A 22,615-nucleotide genomic window follows, 5' to 3' on the forward strand; every position below is an offset into this window, starting at 1 on the left:
GATCTAATTTGGTGATATTTTTTCTCTCTCTTGTTAATTGTGGCTTATTTCTTAAATATTTAATTTCAAACTGAGATTTTTTTTTAACAGTGTCTATGGACATTTTCTGAGGCCTGTCTTTAACACATTCTTCCAGAAAGGATTTGCATTTGCCTCTACCAAGTAGGGTGCAAAACTTTCTGTCCCAAACACTCCAAACGAAGTGTTCAACTGCATTTTTCAAGGCGCATTTAGAGTGAAATCCAAGTGTGACTGCAGGCTTGTGGTTAGAAATTCTCAGAGGTGAAGTCACCCTAGCACCCTCCAGAAATAATGGGTTACCCACAAGAATTTTAGAGACAAGAATAACTTCAAGGCTTTCTGTCTCTCTCACTCACTAGTGGGAAGGAAGACTTCTTGCTTGAGCATGTATCCACATTCACAGTCTTCTCACTGAATTCTTTGACACCACATGTGTAGCCTCTATATCTCCAAACCATAGAGTGGTGTGTGTGTGTGTGTGTGTGTGTGTTGGGGAAGCAGTGTGTCACTGCTGTTGATTGTAATGGCAGTGATTTTTGGTGGTGGTAGTGGTAATGGTGGTATGGGAGGGGTTATGGAATTAGACGACTTTTTCTGTAAAATGCCAGATAAATATTTTAGGCTTTGCAAACCATATGGCCTCTGCACAACTACTCAACTTTGCCTTTCTAGTGCAGAATAGCCATAGGCATATATGAACGAATGGATGTGGGTGTGGTTCAGTAAAATTTTATTTGTGGACACTGACATTTTAATTTCTTATGGTTTTCATGTGTCTTGGAATATACTTCTTTTCTTCAACCACTTAAAAATGTAAAAAGCATTCTTAGCCTGTGAACTATACAAACGTGTGTGCTGGATGTGTCCTGTGGGCTACAGTTTGCCAATTCTTGGTGTAGTATTAGTGTTGAGGAGGATGATGATTATGGTGGTGATGGTGGTTATGATGATAGTGGTTGTGATAAAGATGGTGAAGTCTTAGTGAAGGTGAGGAAGGTAGAGGTGGTCATGGCAGTGATGGAGATGATGGTGGTCAAAATGGTGGTGGTAGTGATGGTCGTGATGATGATGATGGTGGTAGTGGTGGTGATGGTGGTGGCAGTGATGATGGTGATGGTAGGGGTCATGATTGTAGTGGTGGTGATGGAGATGATGGTGGTGGTGATGATGATAATGGTGGTGGTGTTGACATTACTAAGTAGTAATGGAGGTAGTGGTGGTGGCGGTGGTGGTGGTGGTGAAGGCAGTGGTGGTGAAGGCAGTGGTGGTGATTGTAGGATGATGACATTACTAAAGGTGATGAGTGTGATAGAACTGGTAGAAGTGGACATGTAGGTGCTATTGGTGAGGAAGCCACCTTCCTTTAACATATTCCTTAAAACTGAGATGGAGACTCACAAAGCTAAAGCAAGTTGGCATAGCTTTTATAGGCAACAAGAACCCTAATACGCAGGTTTTCTCATTTCCAGTATCACAGCATTTCTTCTGCACTTCCCTGATCATTAATGAACCAGATTTAGAATTCCTACAGACTCTTCCTTGGCGGTACTGTGACAAAGCCTTACTTACTAGTAGACATTTGGATTGGCCTTGTGTACAGGAAGACCCAAGTCACCAAAAGTGATAAGTTCCATGGTACAGCATTCTGCAATTGTAATGGGCCACTTAAATGTTAAATAACAGTAACTGATCTGGCTGTGAATGCTTCATTAACTGTTTCCACTGCCAAATCACAGGCTTTTCTATGTGTTCTGCCAAAGGCAAATTTTAATTGTTTTAATGAGGATTTGCAAGCAGCTTTTTTCTCTCAACACTTGGGCATTGGCAGAAACACATACATCATTTGCTTAGCAGGAGGGAAGTATTTCTGTTTACACAAAAGGTATCTAACAGTGTTGGGGTGTAGGGAAGACCCAGCACCTGGTGCCCTAATGGTTTCCTTAATTGAGCTGTATGAGAAGGGATTAAAAGTGTTAGAAGCAATCCATGCCTGTCAGACATCCGAAGCATCCTGGCTTAATCTGCTAATTAGTTAATTTTCCACATCAGTTGCATAGTTTGCTCTGTTTCTACTTGGAGATGCTGCTCCTAAAAGTTGTTTTATGTATTAAATGTAACTGTTACTACACAAAATCTTTGGCATATGAGGTTGTTAATCAGCTGCAGAGGTACAGATATTAGATCCTACTTTGTAAAAACACTCCACACTAAGCAAATCCTAAGCTCAACAGTACAGATCTTTAAATCTTCCTGTGGGAGGGGAATGTGGAGGGGGGAGGGGGCAGGAGACAGAATTATTCTAGAATTGTTACAGACTCAGGAAAAAAAAAAAGTGAGACAGAGTACTTCCATTTGTCCTCTGTGTCCATGCCTTTGTTTGGAAATCACTATACTTACAACATTGGTTCTCAAAACTTACATTTTATTTTTTCTAGTTATTTCCTAAGAGCAAAGCATCAATTAAACATTAGAGACAAGTTTGAGAAAAATGCAACCTGTAATGTATAATCCCAATTTCTCCATGTGTAATTCTACCGTATTCATAATGTATAATTCCTCGTGGAGCATGCTAGGATTCTTTAAAAATGATGTATGTTGTAAGGGGTAGAAGCAGATAGAACATAAAATTGTTCAGATCCTGTTCATAGTGGCGGCTTTGGCTGCAGCATGGGCTGCCTTATTCTGACTTGAAACTCAGATCTACAAAAGCATCTTCTATATTCGAGTGTCTGCATGTTCTATTTCACAGGGAGGAGGCAGGCTCAGTCTGCAGCGTCTTCTCCATCAGCAGGTCACGTGGCCTGCCTGCCAGTGAGGCTTCTCTGGTCCAGCTAATGTTTGAGAGACCCCGCCTCTGCTTCCAAACATCTATGTTGTCTGACACTCTGTGTTCCTAGCCATATGTGAAATGCCTTTTCCTCACTCCAGAGGTGCAGGCTGAGGGTTTGTTTTGCTTTTTTTTTTTTTTTTTTTTTTTTTTTTTTTTTATGATAGTCATACAGAGAGAGAGAGAGAGAGGCAAAGACATAGGCAGAGGGAGAAGCAGGTTCCATACACCGGGAGCCCGACGTGGGACTCGATCCCGGGTCTCCAGGATCGCGCCCTGGGCCAAAGGCAGGCGCCAAACCGCTGCGCCACCCAGGGATCCCCTGTTTTGTTTTTAAGACACTTTCAATCTCATGATATATCTGCTGGAAGAAGAATGTACTCTTTTATCAACCATTCAACAAAAGAGATCAATCATAGTTAGCTCCCTGTAACGCAGGACTCTAGTGGTAACAACCATCCCCAGTGGAAGTAGTAAACAAAATGCAGTATATCCCTCAAATGGATTATTATTCAGCCATAAAAAGGAGTGAAGTTCTGATACATACAACAACATGAAAAGCATTATGTGAAGTGGAATAAGGAAGACATAAATACCATGTGTTGTATGATTCCATTTATATGAAATGCCCATAATAATCAAATCCATAGAGGCAGAAAGTAGATCAGTGGTTGGCAGGGGCTGAGGGAGGGAGGAATGGGAGTGACTACTTACTGGATATGAAATGATGAAAACGTTCTGGAATTAGATAACAGTGAGGGTTGCACAATTCTGTGAATATCCTACAACTCTCAGAATTGTGCACTTCAAAGAGTAGGTGAGTTTTATAGTGTGTGATATATCTGAATAATGCTGCTATTTTTTTAAATGAATAAAACTACTAGTGATAACAAAAGAGAGCAGCAGAATTGTAATCCTCCTGAAATACTGCATACCTTTCAGATGTGAGAGCAGATGGTGAGGGCCTTCAGTCTGCAGTCTTCCCAGCTTCTCAGGTGATGTGTCACTGTGACTCTAGCTGAGTGAGGAGACCAATACACCTGGGTTCAAATTCCACCCATTCCTCTCCTTCACTGACATATCCTCTCTGGTTGTATTTAGATCATTCACTGTGAGGATTGATGACCTTGTAGAATATGAAGGATACCACCAGAGACATGGTCTCTGCATCCCTGAGGCCATTGGGGGCATTCATCTTCTTTTTTTTTTTATTTTATTTTTTATTTTTTAAATTTTGGGGGGGCATTCATCTTCTTGACAAAGAGTTGACAAATCAGTCTTAACCTTGTGTGTTAGAGGCCAGAAAACCTAATTGATTCCCAACTCATGAGAGAATTCATCTTTTAGAGGTCAGGCTTACAATATCCTACCTGAGACTGTTCTCAGTAGCCAGATTGCAAATTTATCAATTAGCAGTGAGGAATCCCTCTCTTGGGGACCAAAAGCACCAGGCCTGTGGGAATGATCCCACACACCCCATCCCTGTAATAAGGCGGCTTCTGATTTTTCAAAGAGAATTGACTTTCATAAGTCTATTTTTAATTTTGGTTTTAAAACATGTTCATCCAAACCAGCATGGTACCCTTTGCTCTGACTGGCCTAGGAGGGCTTCCATCTCTTTAGGTGGCTTCTGTTTGGGTATGTAAAGGCAAATAGGTACCTCTTCTGCAAGTCCTGACAAGGAAATGAGCTCAGCCATTCAATAATATCATAGACTTGTGAGCTTGTAGAATACAAAGTGGCTCATTTGGTTCTCTTGTCTCTACAGAAGTGATGGCAGCACCTCAAAGGCTTGTTGGACAATACTCTGATGCCTTAGATTTCTTCCCCAAGAAACAGGCCCCAAGATAAGAATTCAAGAGGACCAGTAGAGGAGAGTGGAAGTGAGACAGGAATGGAAAGTGCCAAAAAATGGTGCATTGCACATCAAGATAACCCCTCAGCTACTGGGCGAACAGGCCTGCTAGGGCCTTGAGAGAGTGTGCAGGACACCTGCCTCAGACTGTCCCACCAAGAGACAAAGATGCTGAGCATTCATCCATCAACTTCCCATCTGTCATCAGTTGACACTGCACCACAGGCTTTAATTCCTCTGACGTGGCCGGTGATAGCCAAAATGAGGTCATCAGCTCTGGAATGATGGGAACCAAGGCATGGGCAGGGGAACCCATGGATTTAGCTCATCTAGTAAATGTGAACTCATCATCATCCCACCTATATTCCCAAATCCATCATTCACCCATTGTTTCCTACTTTGGCAATAGCCTCTCAGTCCACCAGGGGTCTGGGCCAGAGGGAGGGGTGCTTCATCCCCACATTCCCCACTTCCTTGCCTCATTGTACATATCCAAGGAAGCAGTCAGGCCTGTTGACTCTGCCTCCGACATACTTCCAGAACTGCATACATCTCTCCATTCATGGCCCTTTCTGAGGTCACCAGCCCCTCAGCTGGGATTCCTGCTTCCAGCCAGCTCAGATACACCTCCAGGGCTTCCGTCTCCATCCCACATCTCACTAGCTGCCTGAGGTTGTCAGGATAGGTTCCAGTGCTCCTGCCACCATCCTCACCCTCTTGTCTCTTCCAGCCCTTGCTCCATTCAGTTGCACTGCCTTCCGTCCTGCTGGTTCCTTGCCTCCAGCCCCAAAGCATTTGACACCAGGAACACATCTCCCTTTTCTCTCTGCCTTGACCCCCTAACTCCTCCTCACCATTCAGGTCTTAACCTTTATTTATTTATTTATTTTTTTAGGTCTTAACCTTTAATGACAGCTCCACAGGAGTCTTTTTCTAAATCCTCAGCCTGGGTTACTGCACCCAGTTTCTTGTGTATTCTCTAAAGGCAGGCTTGTCCTTGCCTAGAGCACTGGGTACAGTTTAGTGCTTATGCACAGACAGTCTTTCTCCTGTGCCCACTAAATGCCTGTCAGGTGGATGCATGGAAATGCCTGGTACATGCTCACCATATGCTAGGTGCTAAATACATGCTGACCTCCTTCTTCCCTGGTTTTGGGGGAGGGAATTCAAATTCCATTTTGAAGCTTTTCAAGGCCACCTATGCTCAGGATATCATCTGCTCTGGACAGCTGGCTTCCGTCCACCCCACCCCCAGAGCCTGATTCTCCAACCTCAGACACTGAGAGATCATTGTTGCTTTGGATGGCAAGTGTTTGCTGGTCCAGCTTAGAAAGCCTTCAGCATCCAGACTCATAGGAAAACAGTGCTTCTATTATCTGTAGGCATCATTTATCTTTAATTAAAATAGGGATGGGATGGGAATCATTACCTGCTTGGGAGAAGGATTCATGTAGTTTGCTAGTTTATTGCTGACTTATGTGCAAAAACTTTCTAGAGGAGAACAGAATGCTTGCTTTCTGTGCCAAGGGAAGTTCTAGGAAAATATGTGATGAAAATTGAACCCTCATCACCAAATGTGTGGAAATATGCTTTCCCCCATACGATATAGAATTTCTGGCTGCAATAACTTCTTAAGTGAAAAGATTATATATAAATCAAGAAAAGCCATAGCATTCAATAACTGAGTGTAAGACAGATGAGTTCTTAAAATACCCACTTCTTAGGTTAGCTGCTCTATAGGTAATTTCTCTCAATGGATAAAGAAGAACATTTTGTTGCCATCAGTGAAGTTCTTGTCACATGTATTTGAGGGCTCTGTTGCAGCCTCCTTTGGCAAAACATCATTAGTTATTTGTCAAGCCCTTGTGGACCAGATGGATGGTCCCAGACTCATCTTCAGGATTGCAAGGATGGTGGGACTGTGAATCTCTGACCTGGAAGAGCTCACAGAACAGCTGAGGCAAGGCCCTGTCCAAGGTGAATCACAGGGTGGGCATTGTGGGCGATCTCACAGAGGTCTGACCTGGACACTGCCCCACTGGGGAGGTGATGTGTGGCAAAGACCACTTGTGGAGTTAGCAGGAATCCAGGGAGAGGAGAGCAGGGACTAGAGGGGGTGACAGGACCAGTGGGCTTAACACCTGCAGAGGCCAGGTCAGAGCATAAATCTGCCTTCAGGAAAGTGAGACATGGGACATCAGGCCTCACAGTCTACTCTGAAGCCTGGTGTATGGACAGTAGATCCACATGAGCCTCCCAGAAGAGGAGCCATCATCACAGGTTCCCGTGCAATCCCAGCCCTCACACCAACAGTGGGGAAGGATTTAGTGAGCAATAGTATTTGTCAACACAGAGAGCACCATTCACAATGTGTGTACAAAGATGAGCCAGTATAAACACATTTGGGAGATTTTTCATAAACATCTCCACTCACAGTGTCTTTTGAAAAATTAGAAGTGGTAGCATAGAAACACACATTGGCAGAGACAGAGACAGCAGGTATCAGGAGCCTGCAGCTGTCCTGAGACAGACAGCATTTCCTGCCTGGCCTGGGAGACCTTGGTCTGGCCACCAGCTGAGGACAGTTTTCTAGGCAGCCTGCATCTGAGGGGTATCTCTGAGGTCTGATCACAGAACTAGTGACTGCAGGCAGCAGAGGGAGGAGTACAGTTGAGAGTGTCTTCTAAACTTGGAGGGATGAGCTCTGTGGAGAGTGATTTTGAAAGTCGGTTTATTGGCAACAGAATCAAACATCAAGCAAACAGACAAAAAACAGCAACAAAATGGTCCAGGGGGATCAAGAACTCTACCCTGAGCAGTGCTCCCAATTTTTGTGCCCCACCTCTCTTCCTCATTATTACCCATTTTGGCTGTTCTTTCTTCCTAGGTGGCTCCTCTATCTGGGAGGGTATTCACAACTATTTTTCCATGAATTATTCAAGAAACAGTTTTGGGCAAATCCTTGTCTTTTTGACCTGAGTAGCAATAGGAGTTGGGACCAGCTTTGTTGCCTTCACCGGCTCACTCGGTGAGCCCCAGTCTGCCTCCAGACAAGTGAATGAGCTGCAGTCAGTACTCAGCTTGTGATCCTCAGAGACCTCCCTTAGCAAAAAAGGCTGCTGGCTGCCCTGTCTGTTGGGAGTGGGGGCGACCCAGGGATCCAGCTCAGTGCTCCTGGGTAGTGAGCACTGTGCCCCTGGCCCTGGAGCTCTCCCAGGACTTCAGGGAGACAGCCCCAGGCCACACAGCCACCTCAGTGTAGAAACCCTGTATGCTATTTGCAAACCTAGCTGAACACAGTCTTTTGAAAAGTGGAAAACCACCCACAGCCGGGAGAACGGTCATACTTCTACCTGTGATGAATGAGAGGGGTTCAGCACACCTGTGTTGTGCAGACACCCCCAAGCATGAACTCTTCAGTTAAATAGGAAGGACACACGGAGCACTTGGGTGGCTCAGTCAGTTAAGCATCTGCCTTCAAGTCAGTTCATGATCTCAGGTCTTGGGATTGAGCCCTGCCTTGGGCTCTCTGCTCAGTGGGGAGTCTGTTTCTCTCTCTCCCTCTGTGCTTTTTCTCTCTCTCTCTCAAATAAATAAATAAAATCTTCAAAGAAAATAGGAAGGACTCACTATGAGAAGTGAATGCTTTCGGCAAGGTCTCTGGGCCCCTCAGGGAGGCCTCATCATCTGCTCTGACAGCAGCAGCACAGGAGCTGGGGGTTAAGAATCCTCAGGCCACTGATGTCACTACTCCTATTGCCTCTTTATGATCAGTTTGTCAAGGGGATGAAATAACGCAAAACCCAGGAATCATAATCAGTGATATCCAGATTCATGCCACCCTGAGGGTTTCTGCAGGACATTGGCCCCTCCCCATTGCCCTGAGGCCTGCTGAACATGCGTAGAGTGAGTGCGCTGTGCATCAGAGCCAGACCACCAGTGTTGGTGCCCTTTATCCTGTACCCATCCTCCATGCTTTCCACAGACCCAGCTGCCTCCCTATTTATCAAATTCCATTCAAGGGCCTTTCTTACACAATGCCCATTGCCAAAGTGAAGTTTGTCTGTATATTGACATTCAAAATCCTCATAATAAAGCCCCTCATCCACCTTCAACTTAATCTCCTGGTTCTCCTCTGCCAGAATTGCTCCAATGCTACCTGCATGCGTCCTGCCCCTTTGCCTGGCCTCATGCTCTTCCCTCTGGCTACATCTTTCTTATACATCTTTACCTGTTGGTTTCTTAAAGACTCTTTATTATGGAAAACTTTAAACCTATGTGAAAGTAGAAAGAAGTGGAAAATGGACCCCATGTACCCATCAACCAACTTCTCTCATGATCAGCCCATGGCCAATCTTGTTTTCTCCGTACGCTGCTCACTCATCCTCCCAAAACAGATGGCTTTTAAACAAGTCCCAAACATCACATCATTTATTAAGTCTGCAAATATTTCAATATGAACCTCTACAAGTAGATAGCTCTTTTTTTTTAGGTAGCTTTTTAAAATCCTCATCATATGCTTTCAAAAATTAACAATGCCTAAAAAAATGACAAGAACTCCTTAGTGTCATCAAATATCTAGCCAGTGCTCTCATTCCTTCAATGTCTGATATAGAAATGTATGTGAATATTTGCATAAATATTGAGAGACATTTATGTACAAATATGTTTGTGTGAATACATATTTACATATAAAAACATGTCAGTTCATTTGTTTAGATCCAAATAAGATTAATATATACAATTAGTTGCTATGTCTTCTAAGTCTCTTTAATTTATAGAATATCCACTGCACTCTCTCTCTCTCTCTCTGTTTCTTAATTCTTAACATTTTCTGATCATTCTTCCTGTAGAGCTGTCCACATTCTAGATTTTACTGATTGCATACAACAATGATGTCATTTGACATGTTCCCCTGTCCTCTGAATTTCCTATAATTGGTAGTTAGATATAGTGATTTGATTAAAATAAGGCTGTGCTTTGTTTCATTTTGCTTTGTTTGGCAAGAAGACTTTTGTGGGTGTTGACACAAAATGAACAAACCTTTTTAAAAAATTTTAAAGAGAGAGTTAAGGAGTTTTATTGAAACCCAAGTGAGGACAGCTGCCTGGGATACATAATCTTCCCAAAGAAAAGAGTGCACCAAGGAAGGAACATTTGGCGCAGGGCTGTATATATTTGTTTGTTTATATAGATATATATATAAAGAGTTACAAGCTATCATGATGAAGGACATTCCAGAAAATTATATGTTTTTATTATGTGCATGGATGTAGGATTCTAATCTTATGGAACCAGGAAAGATTTTTTTTGTTTGTTTTTCTTATTTCTGTGTTTGAAATACTCCTTTTTGGTTATTTTTTTAAATGATGCAAATGTACAATGTGTGCTCAGGACAGAAACCGAGCCCATGCTTTGAGGTTTTGCCAAGTCATTTTGACTTTGGTAACTTGGAGGTCAGTGACTAGGTGTAAAATCCTCAATTCATGTTTTAGTGCCTTGAGTATCTTCAGGACCTCACTCCACTTGCTTCTGTGTTAAGCATTTTTATTGACAAGTCTAATGATAATCTGGTTTTCTTATTCTTTTTAGGATTCAGGTTGTTTTGTTTTGTTTTAATTCCTGAATAACCAAAGGTGCTTTTTTTATGGTTTTATTTATTTTTTTAATAAATTAATTTTTATTGGTGTTCAATTTACCAACATACAGAATAACACCCAGTGCTCATCCCGTCAAGTGTCCCCCTCAGTGCCCGTCACCCATTACCCCCCCCGCCCTCCCCCCCTTCCACCACCCCTAGTTCGTTTCCCACAGTTAGGAGTCTTTATGTTCTGTGTCCCTTTCTGATATTTCCCAGACATTTCTTCTCCCTTCCCTTATATTCCCTTTCACTATTATTCATATTCCCCAAATGAATGAGAACATACACTGTTTGTCCTTCTCCGATTGACTTACTTCACTCAGCATAATACCCTCCAGTTCCATCCACGTTGAAGCAAATGGTGGGTATTTGTCGTTTCTAATGGCTGAGTAATATTCCACCAAAGGTGCTTTTATATTTGTTTGTTTTCCTTTAAAGTTTAGTAGATTTACTATAATTTATATTGGATTTGGTCATTTGGGTCAATTTTCCCAGGTACTTGGTGTACCCTTTCAACATTAATTACAGGAAAATTTTCTTAAATCATAGTTTTAGTACTTACTCTTATACATTGCTTATTTTCTTCTCTAAAGTGTCCTTTTATTTACATGTCCTGGTTTCTTTTTCTTTAGTCTATATTTGTTACTTTCTTTCAGAATGTTTTCAGCACTTCAAATGCAAACAGTGAAATGCAAATCTTTAGTGTTATGGTTTGATTCACTTTGTAATCTCTGCTCCTCCAAGATACAGAGTGTACGTATTACCTAAGGACTTTTCCCTTGCCCTCTCCATGGCAGAGCCCTTCCCACCCTGAGCCAAACAAGATTTCGTTTGCCTTGACAATACTTTGTTTGCTCTTGAATTTCATTTAAATTGACATATTCATGCATTTTTAATTTAACACGCTCTTATATTTTACATGTTATGTTTCTCTTGAGGTGTGACCCACTGTGTCCCTTCTGGTTTAGCCTTAATTTTTGAAATTTCTTTCTTTCTAATTCTTTCCCAAGTTCCTTTTGTATCTCTTTCTATTCTCAAATTACATTGCTTCTGATTTTTCCCCAGTTCTGATATATGTTGTTCTCTCATAGAATCTATCCTTTTCTCAGTTGCTTTTAGCTTATTTTGAAATATCAGATTCCAGTTTAACATTGGCATGACTTTCTGGTATGCTCATTACATCATGTGCCATCCTTAATGTCCCTCACCAGTTACCCCACCCCTCATTCACCTCTCCTCCAGCAACCCTCAGTTTGTTTCCTAGAGTTCAGCATCTCTTGTGGTTTGCCTCCTTCTCAACTTTCATCTTATTTTATTTTTCCTTCCTTTCCCCTATTTTCTTTCCCCTGTTTTGTTTCTTAAATTTCACATATGAGTGAAATCATGTGGTATTTGTCTTTCTCTAACTGATTTATTTCACTTAGCATAATACCCTCTAGTCTTAACCACATTATTTTAAATGGCAAGATTTCGTTTGTTTTGAGGCTGAGTAATATTCCATTGTAATACATACCACATCTTCTTTATCCATCTATTGATGGACATCTGGGATTTTTCCATATTTTGGCTATTGTTGACATGGCTGCTATAAACATTGGGGTGTATGTGCCCCTTCACATCACTATGTTTGTATCCTTTGGGTAAATATCTAGTAGTGCAACTGCTGCATCATATCTGTTTTCTCATCTGCCTGGTATTCATCCAAATTTGTGGACAGGAGGGTTCTTTAAGCAGTGGTAAATTAGCAAGTACAAGGGAAGAGTAGCTGGGTATAATAGGCAGACACATGGAGGCTCCTCCTCCCTCCACCTGCCAGCAATTATCAAAGCAGCAGGTGCAGCATAACTGGTGATGCCCTTCAACCAGCTTCCAGTGCTGAACTCGTAGAAACAGCCTCCAAGACTTTACCCAGGGAGTGAAATTGGGAGCTTGGCCATTAATGCACTCCAGAAAAAGTTTTGTCAACAGGAGGCAGCATCCAAGATATAGTCGAGGCTGTTTAAGCAAGATAAAGGGTCAAGTGAGAGGCAGCCACTGGATCTGGACCAAAAAAAGGGGGGGGGCAAAGTATTATTTGTCATACAATATAACCAGTTTTATTATATAAATATATATTTGTTCTAAAACGCCTGGGTAGAACAGCCGTCACTGGGTAAGACTCCAGAAAGCAGTGGCAAGGATGCTGGTAGATTACCCGAATGAGTAGCAGCATTTTCTCTCTGAGCTACTCAGCTCCAGCTGGCATAAATCTGTTATCGGGTAAAAGAGAGTGGAAGCAAACACAGAGGAAATGAGCTAATAGGAATTATGAAGTGAAATACAATATATATAATAAGCTGGTCTGTATTTAAAGGGATATTGAAGGATGCTGCAAGTGATAAAAATAAGATTCCACTAATTTCAGCCTCTTTCATTCTTTTTTTTATTGGAGTTCAATTTGCCAACATATAGTATAACACCCAATGCCCATCCAATCATGTGCCCTATTCAGTGCCCGTCACCCAGTCACCCCATCTCCCCACCCACCTTTCCTTCCACTACCCTTTGTTTGTTTCCCAGAGTTAGGAGCCTCTCATGGTTTGTCTCCCTCTCTGATTATTCCCACTCAGTTCCCCTCCTTTCTCCTATAATCCCTTTCACTATGTATTATATTCTCCATCTGAATGAAACCATATGATGATTGTCCTTCTCTGATTGACTTACTTCACTCAGCATAATACCCTCCAGTTCTATCCACATCGAAGCAAGTGGTGGGTATTGGTCCTTTCTGATGCCTGAGTAATATTCCATTGTGTATATAGACCACACCTTCTTTATCCATTCATTTGTTGAAGGACGTTGTGGCTCCTTCCACAGTTGGGCTATTGTGGACATTGCTGTTATAGACATTGGGGTACAGGTGTCCCGGCGTTTCACTGCATCTGTGCCTTTCAGGTAAACCCAGTAGTACAATTGTACTAGGGTAGCTCTATTTTTAACTCTTTGAGGAACTCCACATAGTTTTCCAGAGTAGGTGTACCACTCCACATTTCCACCAACAGTGCAAGAGAGTTCCCCCTTCTCCACATCCTTTCCAACATTTGTTATTTCCTGTCTTGTTAATTTTCACCATTCTCACTGGTGTGAGGTGGTATCTCATTGTGGTTTGTTTTTTTTTTTTTTTGCTTTTTTATTTAAAAAAATTTTTTTATTGGAGTTCAAATTGCCAACATATAGCATAACACCCAGTGCTCATCCTGCCAAGTGTCCCCCTCAGTGTCCACCACCCAGTAACCCTCTCATTGTGGTTTTAGTTTGTATTTCCCTGATGGCAAGTGGTGCAAGCATTTTCTCATGTGCTTGTTGGCTCTGTGTATGTCTTCTTTGGAGAAATGTCTGTTCATGTCTTTTGCCCATTTCATGATTGGACTGTTTTTCTTGGGTGTTGCGTTGAATAAGTTCTTTATAGGTCTTGGATACTAGCCCTTTATCTGATAGGTCATTTGCAAATATCTTCTCCCATTCTGTAGGTTGCCTTTTAGTTTTGTTGACTGTTTCTTTTGCTGTGCAGAAGCGTTTTATCTTGAGTAAGTCTCAATAGTTCAGTTTGCTTTTGTTTCCCTTGCCTTCATAGATGTATCTTGCAAGAAGATATGGCCAACTTCAAAAAGGGTGTTGCCTGTGTTCTCCTCTAGGATTTTGATGGAATCTTGTCTCACATTTAGATCTTTCACCATTTTTGAGTTTATCTTTGTGTATGGTGAAAGAGAGTGGTCTAGTTTCACTCTTCTGCACGTGGATGTCCAATTTGCCCAGCACCATTTATTAAAGAGACTGTCTTTTTTCCAGTGGATAGTCTTTCCTGCCTTGTTGAATATTAGTTGACCATATAGAGTTGAGAGCCCATTTCTGGGTTCTCTATTCTGTTCCATTGATCTATTTGTCTGCTTTTGTGCCAGGACCACACTGTCTTGATGATCACAGCTTTGTAATACAGCTTGAAATCTGGCATTGTGATTTCTCCAGCTCTGGTTTTCTTTTTCAATATTCCCCTGGCTATTCGGGGTCTTTTCTGATTCTACACAAATCTTAAGATGATTTGTTCCATCTCTCTGAAGAATGTCCATGATATTTTGATAGGGATTGCATTGAACGTGTAAATTGCTCTGGGTAGCATAGACATTTTCACAATATTAATTCTGCCAATCCATGACATTGGAATATTTTTCCATCTCTTTGTGTCTTCCTCAAATTCTTTCAGAAGTGTTTTGTAGTTTTTCAGGTATAGATCCTTTACCTCTTTGGTTAGGTTTATTCCTAGGTATCTTATGCTTTTGGGTGCAATTGTAAATGGGATTGACTCCTTAATTTTTCTTTCTTCAGTCTCATTGTTAGTGTATAGAAATGCCACTGATTTCTGGGCATTGGTTTTGTATCCTGCCACACTGCCGAATTACTACTATAGGAGTTCTAGCAATCTTGGAGGGAGTCTTTTGGTTTTTCTATGTACAGTACCATGTCATATGTGAAGAGGGAGAGTTTGACTTCTTTTTTTCCAATTTGAATGCCTTTTATTTCTTTTTGTTGTCTGATTTCAGCTTCTTTCATTCAAATGTAATCATAATTTATGATGCTCAAAGTTGGTTAATTCACTCCATGAAGAAAACTAAGTTATTTAAATATATTTAAAGACTTTTTAAAAAGATATCAAATAATCCATCATACAATTGAGCTAACTTGTACAACAGAACAAAACTTTCACAATATTCTATAGAACAAAGAGCCTCAACTTTATGTTCAGAATAATCACTTGCTATGGTGTTAAAATGCAGATTCTGATTCAGTTATTCCAAGTGTATTGAAGGTTCCACCTTTCTAACAAACTTCCAGGTGGTGCTGATGCTGCCAGTACTCAGCTACTTTAGGTGTCAAATTTGTGGACAGCCCCTCAGAGACCTAAGCTGTGCCTGCCTCAAGATGCTATAATATCAGATTCTCACTTGGGGCTTGTACAGCTCAAGGAGATCACTAAGTAGGGATTATTCTAATTACATAACACTTGAAACTTTATTTCAACAGTTCATTGTGTACTTGCTGCATACCAGGTGCTAGAAAGGGAAGAGATAATACTGGTCCTTTAGTCTCAAGGAGCACCAGGACAGGAACAGGGGCAAGGGCTGGAGGAGGATGTTGACATTAACAGCTGTCATGTTTGCAGAGAAGGACGCAATAGGAGCCATAACAGAAACTGTAACACAGCAGCTGAGACACACCAGAAAAGGGGGAAGTCCTTCTGGCTGGGCAAGAGCCTGCTACTCCATTGAAGAGATGGAGTTTCAACAGATGCAATCACATGTCTTTTGTAAGATACTTAAAACAGATTTGAAGAGAAGGAGCTCAATCTGAGAAACCAAACTATGTGTCAAGAAGATTATGTTAGGTTTGGTAGTACATATGGCAATCACAAACCATATGAGGGTCCCAATTCTGAGATCAACCCCGTGGCTTCTCTGTGGAAGGAGATTAGAGAAGTTGAGGGTTTGGACCAGAAACACTTCAGTGAGCATATTCTCTAGCTTGGAAGATGAGCAGTCCCAGAGATGACGTTCAGACACAACGTTGTGCCTTGCATGTTACAGGAACTCAAAAGATCTTACCCAAATAGTTTAATTAATGGTTTAGCTCTCAGATTGTAAATGTGCCCCTGGAGCTACGTATTTCTTAGTGCCACATCAGCAGAGGTGGCAGTGTGTTTTTTGACCTCTCTTAAATCTAACACAGTATCACATAAATAACACCCACCATCTCTCCGAACATATGCTGTAGTGTAATCATTTGTCAATTCTACTAAAATGTTATTTTCCAGTTAGTTGTAAACGTTACCTCTCTATGTCTTGATTGGTCTGAAATTTTAAAATCTTGTAGCTATCACCAAATAAAGCAGTTATGATATCAGAAAAAAAAATTGAAATCTCATAGAAAGCCAGGGTATTCAAAGTCCCTAAGATGGAATGTTTTTACATAATAGCTACTAACTTACAGAGAGGAAACACTTGAGGAAATTCATTCTTTTTGTTGTTAGGGAAAGTCTAAACATTTATAAATCTTGAGAAAATGTACAAGTTGTCCTTAAATCATCATTAGGTTTTTTCCTTATAGGAAACTTATTCAAGTGCTTTTAAATTATTTTATTTAAAAATTTTAAAAAAATTTAAATATTTTTTATTTCTTATTTTATTATAGTTGACATACCTTGTTGGTTTCATAGTGATTTGACAAATCTGTGCACTACTCAGTGCTCCCCATGATGAGTGGAGTCACCATCTGTCACCACACAGTGTTATTACTGTACTTTTCTTCCCTGTGACTTGTGTATTTTATAACTGGAAAATTGTACCTCCTAATCCCCAGGTCCATCCATGTTGTCATAAATGGCAAGATCTCATTCTTTTTTATGGCTGAGTCATATTCCATTATATATATATATATATATATATATACACACACACACACATATATACATATATACACACACATGTGCACACATACCACATTCTTCTTTATCCACTCATCTATTGATGGATACTTGGATTGCTTCCATATCTTGCCTATTGTAAATAATACTTCAGTGGACATCGGACTGCATATACCTTTTTGAATTAGCATTTTCATTTTCTTCGGGTAAATAACCAGTAGTGGAATTACTGGATCATATGGCATTTTTATATTTAATTTTTTTGAGGAACCTCCATACTGTTTTCCACAGTGGCTACACCAATGTACATGCCCATGAACCGTGCATAAGGGTCCCTTTTTCTTCACATCCTCACTAACACTTATTATTACTTGTCTTTTTGATCCTAGCTGTTTTGGCTGGTATGAGGTAATATGTCACCATTGTTTTGATTTGCATTTCTGTGATAATGAGTGATGTCGATCATCTTTCATTTGTCTGTTTACCATCTGTATGTCTTCTTTGAAAAAAATGTCTGTTTGGGTCCTCTGCCCACTTTTAAATCAGATTCCTGTGTGTTTTGTTTTGTTTGGTGTTGAGCTGTGTAAGTTCTGCATATATTTTGGACATGAACCTCTTATATATATCAGTTACAAATGTCTTCTCCTATGTGGTAGATTGTCTTTTTGTTTGTTGGTGATTTCCTTGGCTGTGAAAGTAAATGCATTATCTCCAAAATCTTTGGTATCTTTTTCTTTTTCCTTCTCCTTTTTTTTTTTTTGGAACATTCAAAACCCTAGAAAATAACATAATCTAGGGGGAAACAATTTAGAGGGCCTCTTAATTGTATCTTATATATGTAGATGTTTCTCTAAGCTGTATACCATTAAGGCAGGGGAACTTCTAATTCAATACCTGGGGCTGTGTTGGAATGCCAGGAGGCATATGTGAGCATTGAGCTAATTCTCATACATACATTACAATGTACATGTGAGTGTTTCCTCTGTTTGGGAATTTCATCTATCTATAGAACTAGTGGTGTGGGTTTTCCTGTCATTTATCTTCTAAATCTGTGTGGGACGTTATTTTAATCCCTTTCTTCTTGGGGGTGTGTTTTCTGTTTGAATGAATGGCCATGGGCATGGGAAGAGTTGATCCCCATTACAGATTTACAGTCTTATTTTGCCTGTGGACTGACCCAAAGCTAATGTGATTGGATTTACCAGAGGTTTTCAAGATGTCTGCTGGTGATCACAGGTTTCTCTAGAGCTGCAGTGGTTCAAATTTCTGCAGTCTCCTTTATTTGGAAGAAAAACTTTACAGGGATTTGAGTAATCAATTTATGGGGTTTTTTTGACTGGCTGCCCTGATAGAGCCTTTTAAAAATTGGTAGAATAGATAGAATTAGAATATCATCTGGCTCCCCCAGCTTCTGTGCATATCGGTTGACTAGTACAAACTGAAACAGCAAGGATCTGGGTGTTTTGCTTTTTTACGGGTGTGATTTTCTTGTCTCATCTCTGTTTCCTCCTCCTCCAGGAAAAATGGGTCCCATGAGGCAAGTGTGACCCTGGAGTGTGGCCGCCAGCTTGACGCGCAGTCAGGGAGAAGGAGCATCATGGATGGCATAATTGAACAGAAGAGCATGCTGGTGCACAGTAAAATCAGTGATGCTGGCAAGAGAAATGGCTTAATTAACACAAGAAACTTCATGGCTGAGAGCAGAGATGGCCTGGTGTCTGTTTACTCAGCACCACAGTACCAGAGCTGCCGGGTGGTGGGCAGCGCAGCACCAGCCAGCCTGGATGGCAGCAGGAATGAGCCGGTCCAGCAGCTGCTGGACCCCAACACACTTCAGCAGTCTGTGGAGTCCCATTTCCGGCCCAACATCATCCTCTACTCGGAGGGTGTGCTGCGCTCCTGGGGGGATGGTGTGGCTACCGACTGTTGTGAGACCACCTTCATTGAGGACCGGTCACCCACCAAAGAGAGTCTGGAGTACCCTGATGGGAAGTTCATCGACCTCTCGGCTGATGACATCAAAATCCACACCCTCTCCTATGACGTGGAGGAGGAGGAGGAATTCCAGGAGCTGGAGGTCAGAGGATGTGTTTGTCATCAGCCTTTGGGAACGGGGCCTGGGGATTGGGTGGGGACTCGTGAGGGTGCAAAATGCACTAGGGTGCAAAAATGCAGAGAACCTGAAGCAATAGGTAGGGGTTTCAGCCCATCCCAAGGTGATGGCCATGAGAATGGGGCTACTGGTGGACTAAAGAATTGTCAGGATGAGAAGCCAGTTGGGGATTCCAGCTAACACTGCCTATTTGGGAGAGAAGGGTCATTGGCAACAGTGATCAAGGTGATAGGGGTGCACATGGTCCTGGGGCCACATGAGGCTGGAAAGGTGTGCATGGGGACAATTTGAGAAGTGTTTTCACTGCCATATTCAGTTTCCTTAATTTGGCATTCCAAAGTTTCTATTAAGGGATCCTTGGTATTGCTAAACCTGCTGGAAAAAATAATAGGAATGCTAGCCTAAAGGGAAGATGAGGTCAGTAGTTATAAGAGTTACTTCTTCGGTAGACTGGAGAGCAGGTAAGGGCATTTGGATTACCTGCTTTGAAACATACATGTTGGACACAGTATAACACAGCACAGCAGCCAAGGAGACCAGAAGCATCAGGCCTGGAGGTGCAATGAAAACCAAAAGCAACTGGAAAGAGGTGGTTTTGATCAGAAAGGAAATTCAGAAATGAGAAATGTTCTGTAGCAATTCCTGTGAATGGAGCCCATGAAAACCAACTGGCAGGGAGTTCAAAGAAGTCAAGTTGTAGAGGCCACTGGAGCAGACCTTCATACCCTTTGGTGACACTTGTTAAGAGGAAGAAGATGGTGTCAGCTCTGACAGTGCCAAAGTTTTGAGAAAGCTGTGAGAAGTACATTGATTTTCATTCACAAGCCTCTGTCATGTGTCCACTCTTTTCCAAGCCTGAGGGTATTGCTAAATGGGAAAGTATAAATGCAACTTAACCTGCATGCTTTCAGGAAGCAAATATGCAAGAGTGCAATTTTCACATAGCACAGGATTTATGATGGTAGAGTACCCAGTCTGCTCTGAGAGCATCCAAAGGGGGAGGAGATGGGACTCGGCATAATGTGGGGGGTCAGGAATCATTGCAGAGGCAGCACCCCTGCACTGCATCTTGAGGAGGAGAACCAGACTATGAGCAAGAAGGCTCATGGGGAGGTGGCAAGAGAACTCTGGTCCAAGAGAACATCATGAGCAGATAAAACAAAAAGACATCTAACTTAGATCTGCAGGGAACAGTAACTGATTACCAATGCTAAAACCTATGGATCATGGTGAAATTAGGGAGACAGGACCAAGCGGAAGTGAGGTCCCTTAACTTAGGACCATATCAGCCTTCTAAGGGAGACTGGAATTTAGGCGAGGTCACAAACTCAGATGCCTATAAGAAGGAAGGACAAATAACATCAAAGAGTCCTATGTTGGGGAGTAGCTTGAGACTGGGGAGTCCAGCCTACCCATCTATAGCTTCGGGTGTGCTTGCTGCACCTCATAGGCCACACTGCTAGGCACCTGGATGGGGATCATGAGTGTGGAAACCATGGTGAGGGGTTTTAGAAAGGAGAGCTGGGGTCCGATTTCATTTTTTGGAAGCTGCTATGGCTGTAGAGTGGGACAATGGGACAGAATGGAGAGGTGATGGGGAGAGGGGAGGAGTGTGGGTCTAGGACCAAACTGGATGCACAGAGACTGTTGGGACCTGCCATAAGAGATGGTGAGAGGGAGAATCAGGACAGCAGTAGAAGTGAAGAAATACTTAAAAAAGTGAAGTTTGCCATCGTTCAGAAATGATGGAAAGGGAGGGGTCAGCCCTGAACTATGCAGAGATGTCCCTAGCCTCCAAATGGACACACTGGTCAGCAGAGGATTTTCAGCTTTGTTAGGAATATTTGGAAAATCAGCTCCAATATATAATATACATCAGAATTTTAAAGTTTGGGATAGTTACTAGATCAAAAATGTAAAAGAAATTCATGAATGTTACCATCATTACTTTGTCATATGTCTTGGCTTCATTCCTCCATCCCTCTCCTTATATCAACACACTTAAAGTCCATATCCTTAAATAACTATATTCCAGCAGGGTCACTGAGGATGAACAGGTAAATAACACATCTTCTTAGTCCTTGGTCTCCATCCTTTCTGTGACTTCATAATGAACTACACTAAAAGGAATTGTATTCCTTTTTCTTTAAGACTTGCGTGGAGTTCAGATTGAGCTTGCAAATAAATGCAGCCATTTTTTAAAATGCAAGTGTTCTTTACATAGTATGTCTTAGTCCACATTTTTGGCAATCAGTTACTGAATCCATTTTCTTGTAACAGTCTTCATGCAGTGACCTCAGCTAATAGATGTGGCTTTGGGAACCCTGCAAACAACCAGAACCCACTTAGACATAGTCTTTTATTTTTTTTAATTTTTTTTAAATTTATGATAGTCACACACACAGAGAGAGAGAGGCAGAGACATAGGAGAGGGAGAAGCAGGCTCCATGCACCGGGAGCCTGACGTGGGATTTGATCCCGGGTCTCCAGGATCACGCCCTGGGCCAAAGGCAGGCGCTAAACCGCTGTGCCACCCAGGGATCCCGACATAGTCTTTTAAATTAAATGCTAGGAGGTGGGTGGCTGGTGCAACTGGCCTTTCTACCTGGTCTGTCTAGGGCTTTGATGGATAGTGCAGGCTTCCAGGGAAGTGAGCCTGCCACCCAGTTTGTTTCTTTGTGCTGGCAACAGTAGCAATAGCCCATCAGAAAGAGTTAACGTAAATGATACAGCAGCTGGAATCTTTACTCATGATTATAGTACCTACTGTGTATTACTGTGTTTATAGTCACCTCTGACTGCAGTGGTAAGATGGAGCATATGGGCATTTATGCCTGAGCCAGAAAGGGCATACCCAGTGACATGTGTGGAACCAGTTGTTTAGAAGTTGGGCTACCGCATAGGAGACTTTCTGGTTGGCAAACCCTGACCAAGAAGTGGCTCTTCTCACAGGTTTTGAGGGGAAAGGATCAAGACAGTGTGGCTGTGTCCCTCCTTCAGTTCTGTTTAGTACAGCCATGGAGGATTCCAGGGGGGGCTCCAGAGTGGTTGGCCTGGTCCATGAGGAATTCTTAGAAACAAAGTATTCTCTCAGCAACATTCTTATGGTGTAGCCATGGTGGTCTTTATTTATAAAGAAAAACTAATGAGTAGTTAAAAGTGTCAGCATGCATGCAGCAACTGTTCTAAGGTTTATTGTTTTTCCATTCCATAAAATAATAAAGAGGCATGTGTCACTTAGCATTTCTTGCATAACAAATACCCTAAAACTTCATGGCTTAACACAACTATTTATTTAGGTCATGATTCTCAGGGTCAACGACTGGAATGGGTCTCAGCTGGGTGGTTCTTGCTCTGCTTATCTCAGCTAGGTCCCCTCACTGGGCTCAGCTGCACAGCTGTACTTGAGAATGCTGGCTGGCCCTTGGTAGGGGTGACAGAAGTGTCTGGATCACATGTCTCTAATCATCCAGCGGGTCATTCCATCACATGGTAGTTACGGTAGAGATTCCAAAAGCATCAAGACAGGGTGAGTCCCAGCATACAAGGCTTCTCTGAGTCTTCTTGTGTTACACATATTATTGTCTTATTGGCCAAAGAAAGATACACAGCTAAGTCCAAAGTAAGCGTGGGAGGGACTTTTTAGGATGACAATATAGGAAAGTGCCAACAAATTGGGTGCTGATTATTGTAGCCTGTAGTCT

General features: G+C 41.9%; 1 protein-coding gene across 3 annotated transcripts in view; it reads left to right on the top strand.

Annotated features, from left to right (window-relative positions):
• SYNDIG1 (synapse differentiation inducing 1) overlaps positions 1-22,615 on the top strand; it is a 188,791-nt gene that overhangs the window by 64,705 nt on the left and 101,471 nt on the right. For all 3 annotated transcript variants that reach the window (XM_055321329.1, XM_055321328.1, XM_055321330.1), the window contains exon 2: positions 18,317-18,875. In XM_055321329.1, coding sequence (XP_055177304.1) covers positions 18,396-18,875 — 480 coding nt within the window. In that variant the 5' untranslated portion in view covers positions 18,317-18,395. The remainder of the gene's footprint in view (positions 1-18,316; positions 18,876-22,615) is intronic.

Source organism: Nyctereutes procyonoides, unplaced genomic scaffold (assembly GCF_905146905.1).
Source record: "Nyctereutes procyonoides isolate TBG_1078 unplaced genomic scaffold, NYPRO_anot_genome, whole genome shotgun sequence".
Classification (NCBI taxonomy): Eukaryota; Metazoa; Chordata; class Mammalia; order Carnivora; family Canidae; genus Nyctereutes; species Nyctereutes procyonoides.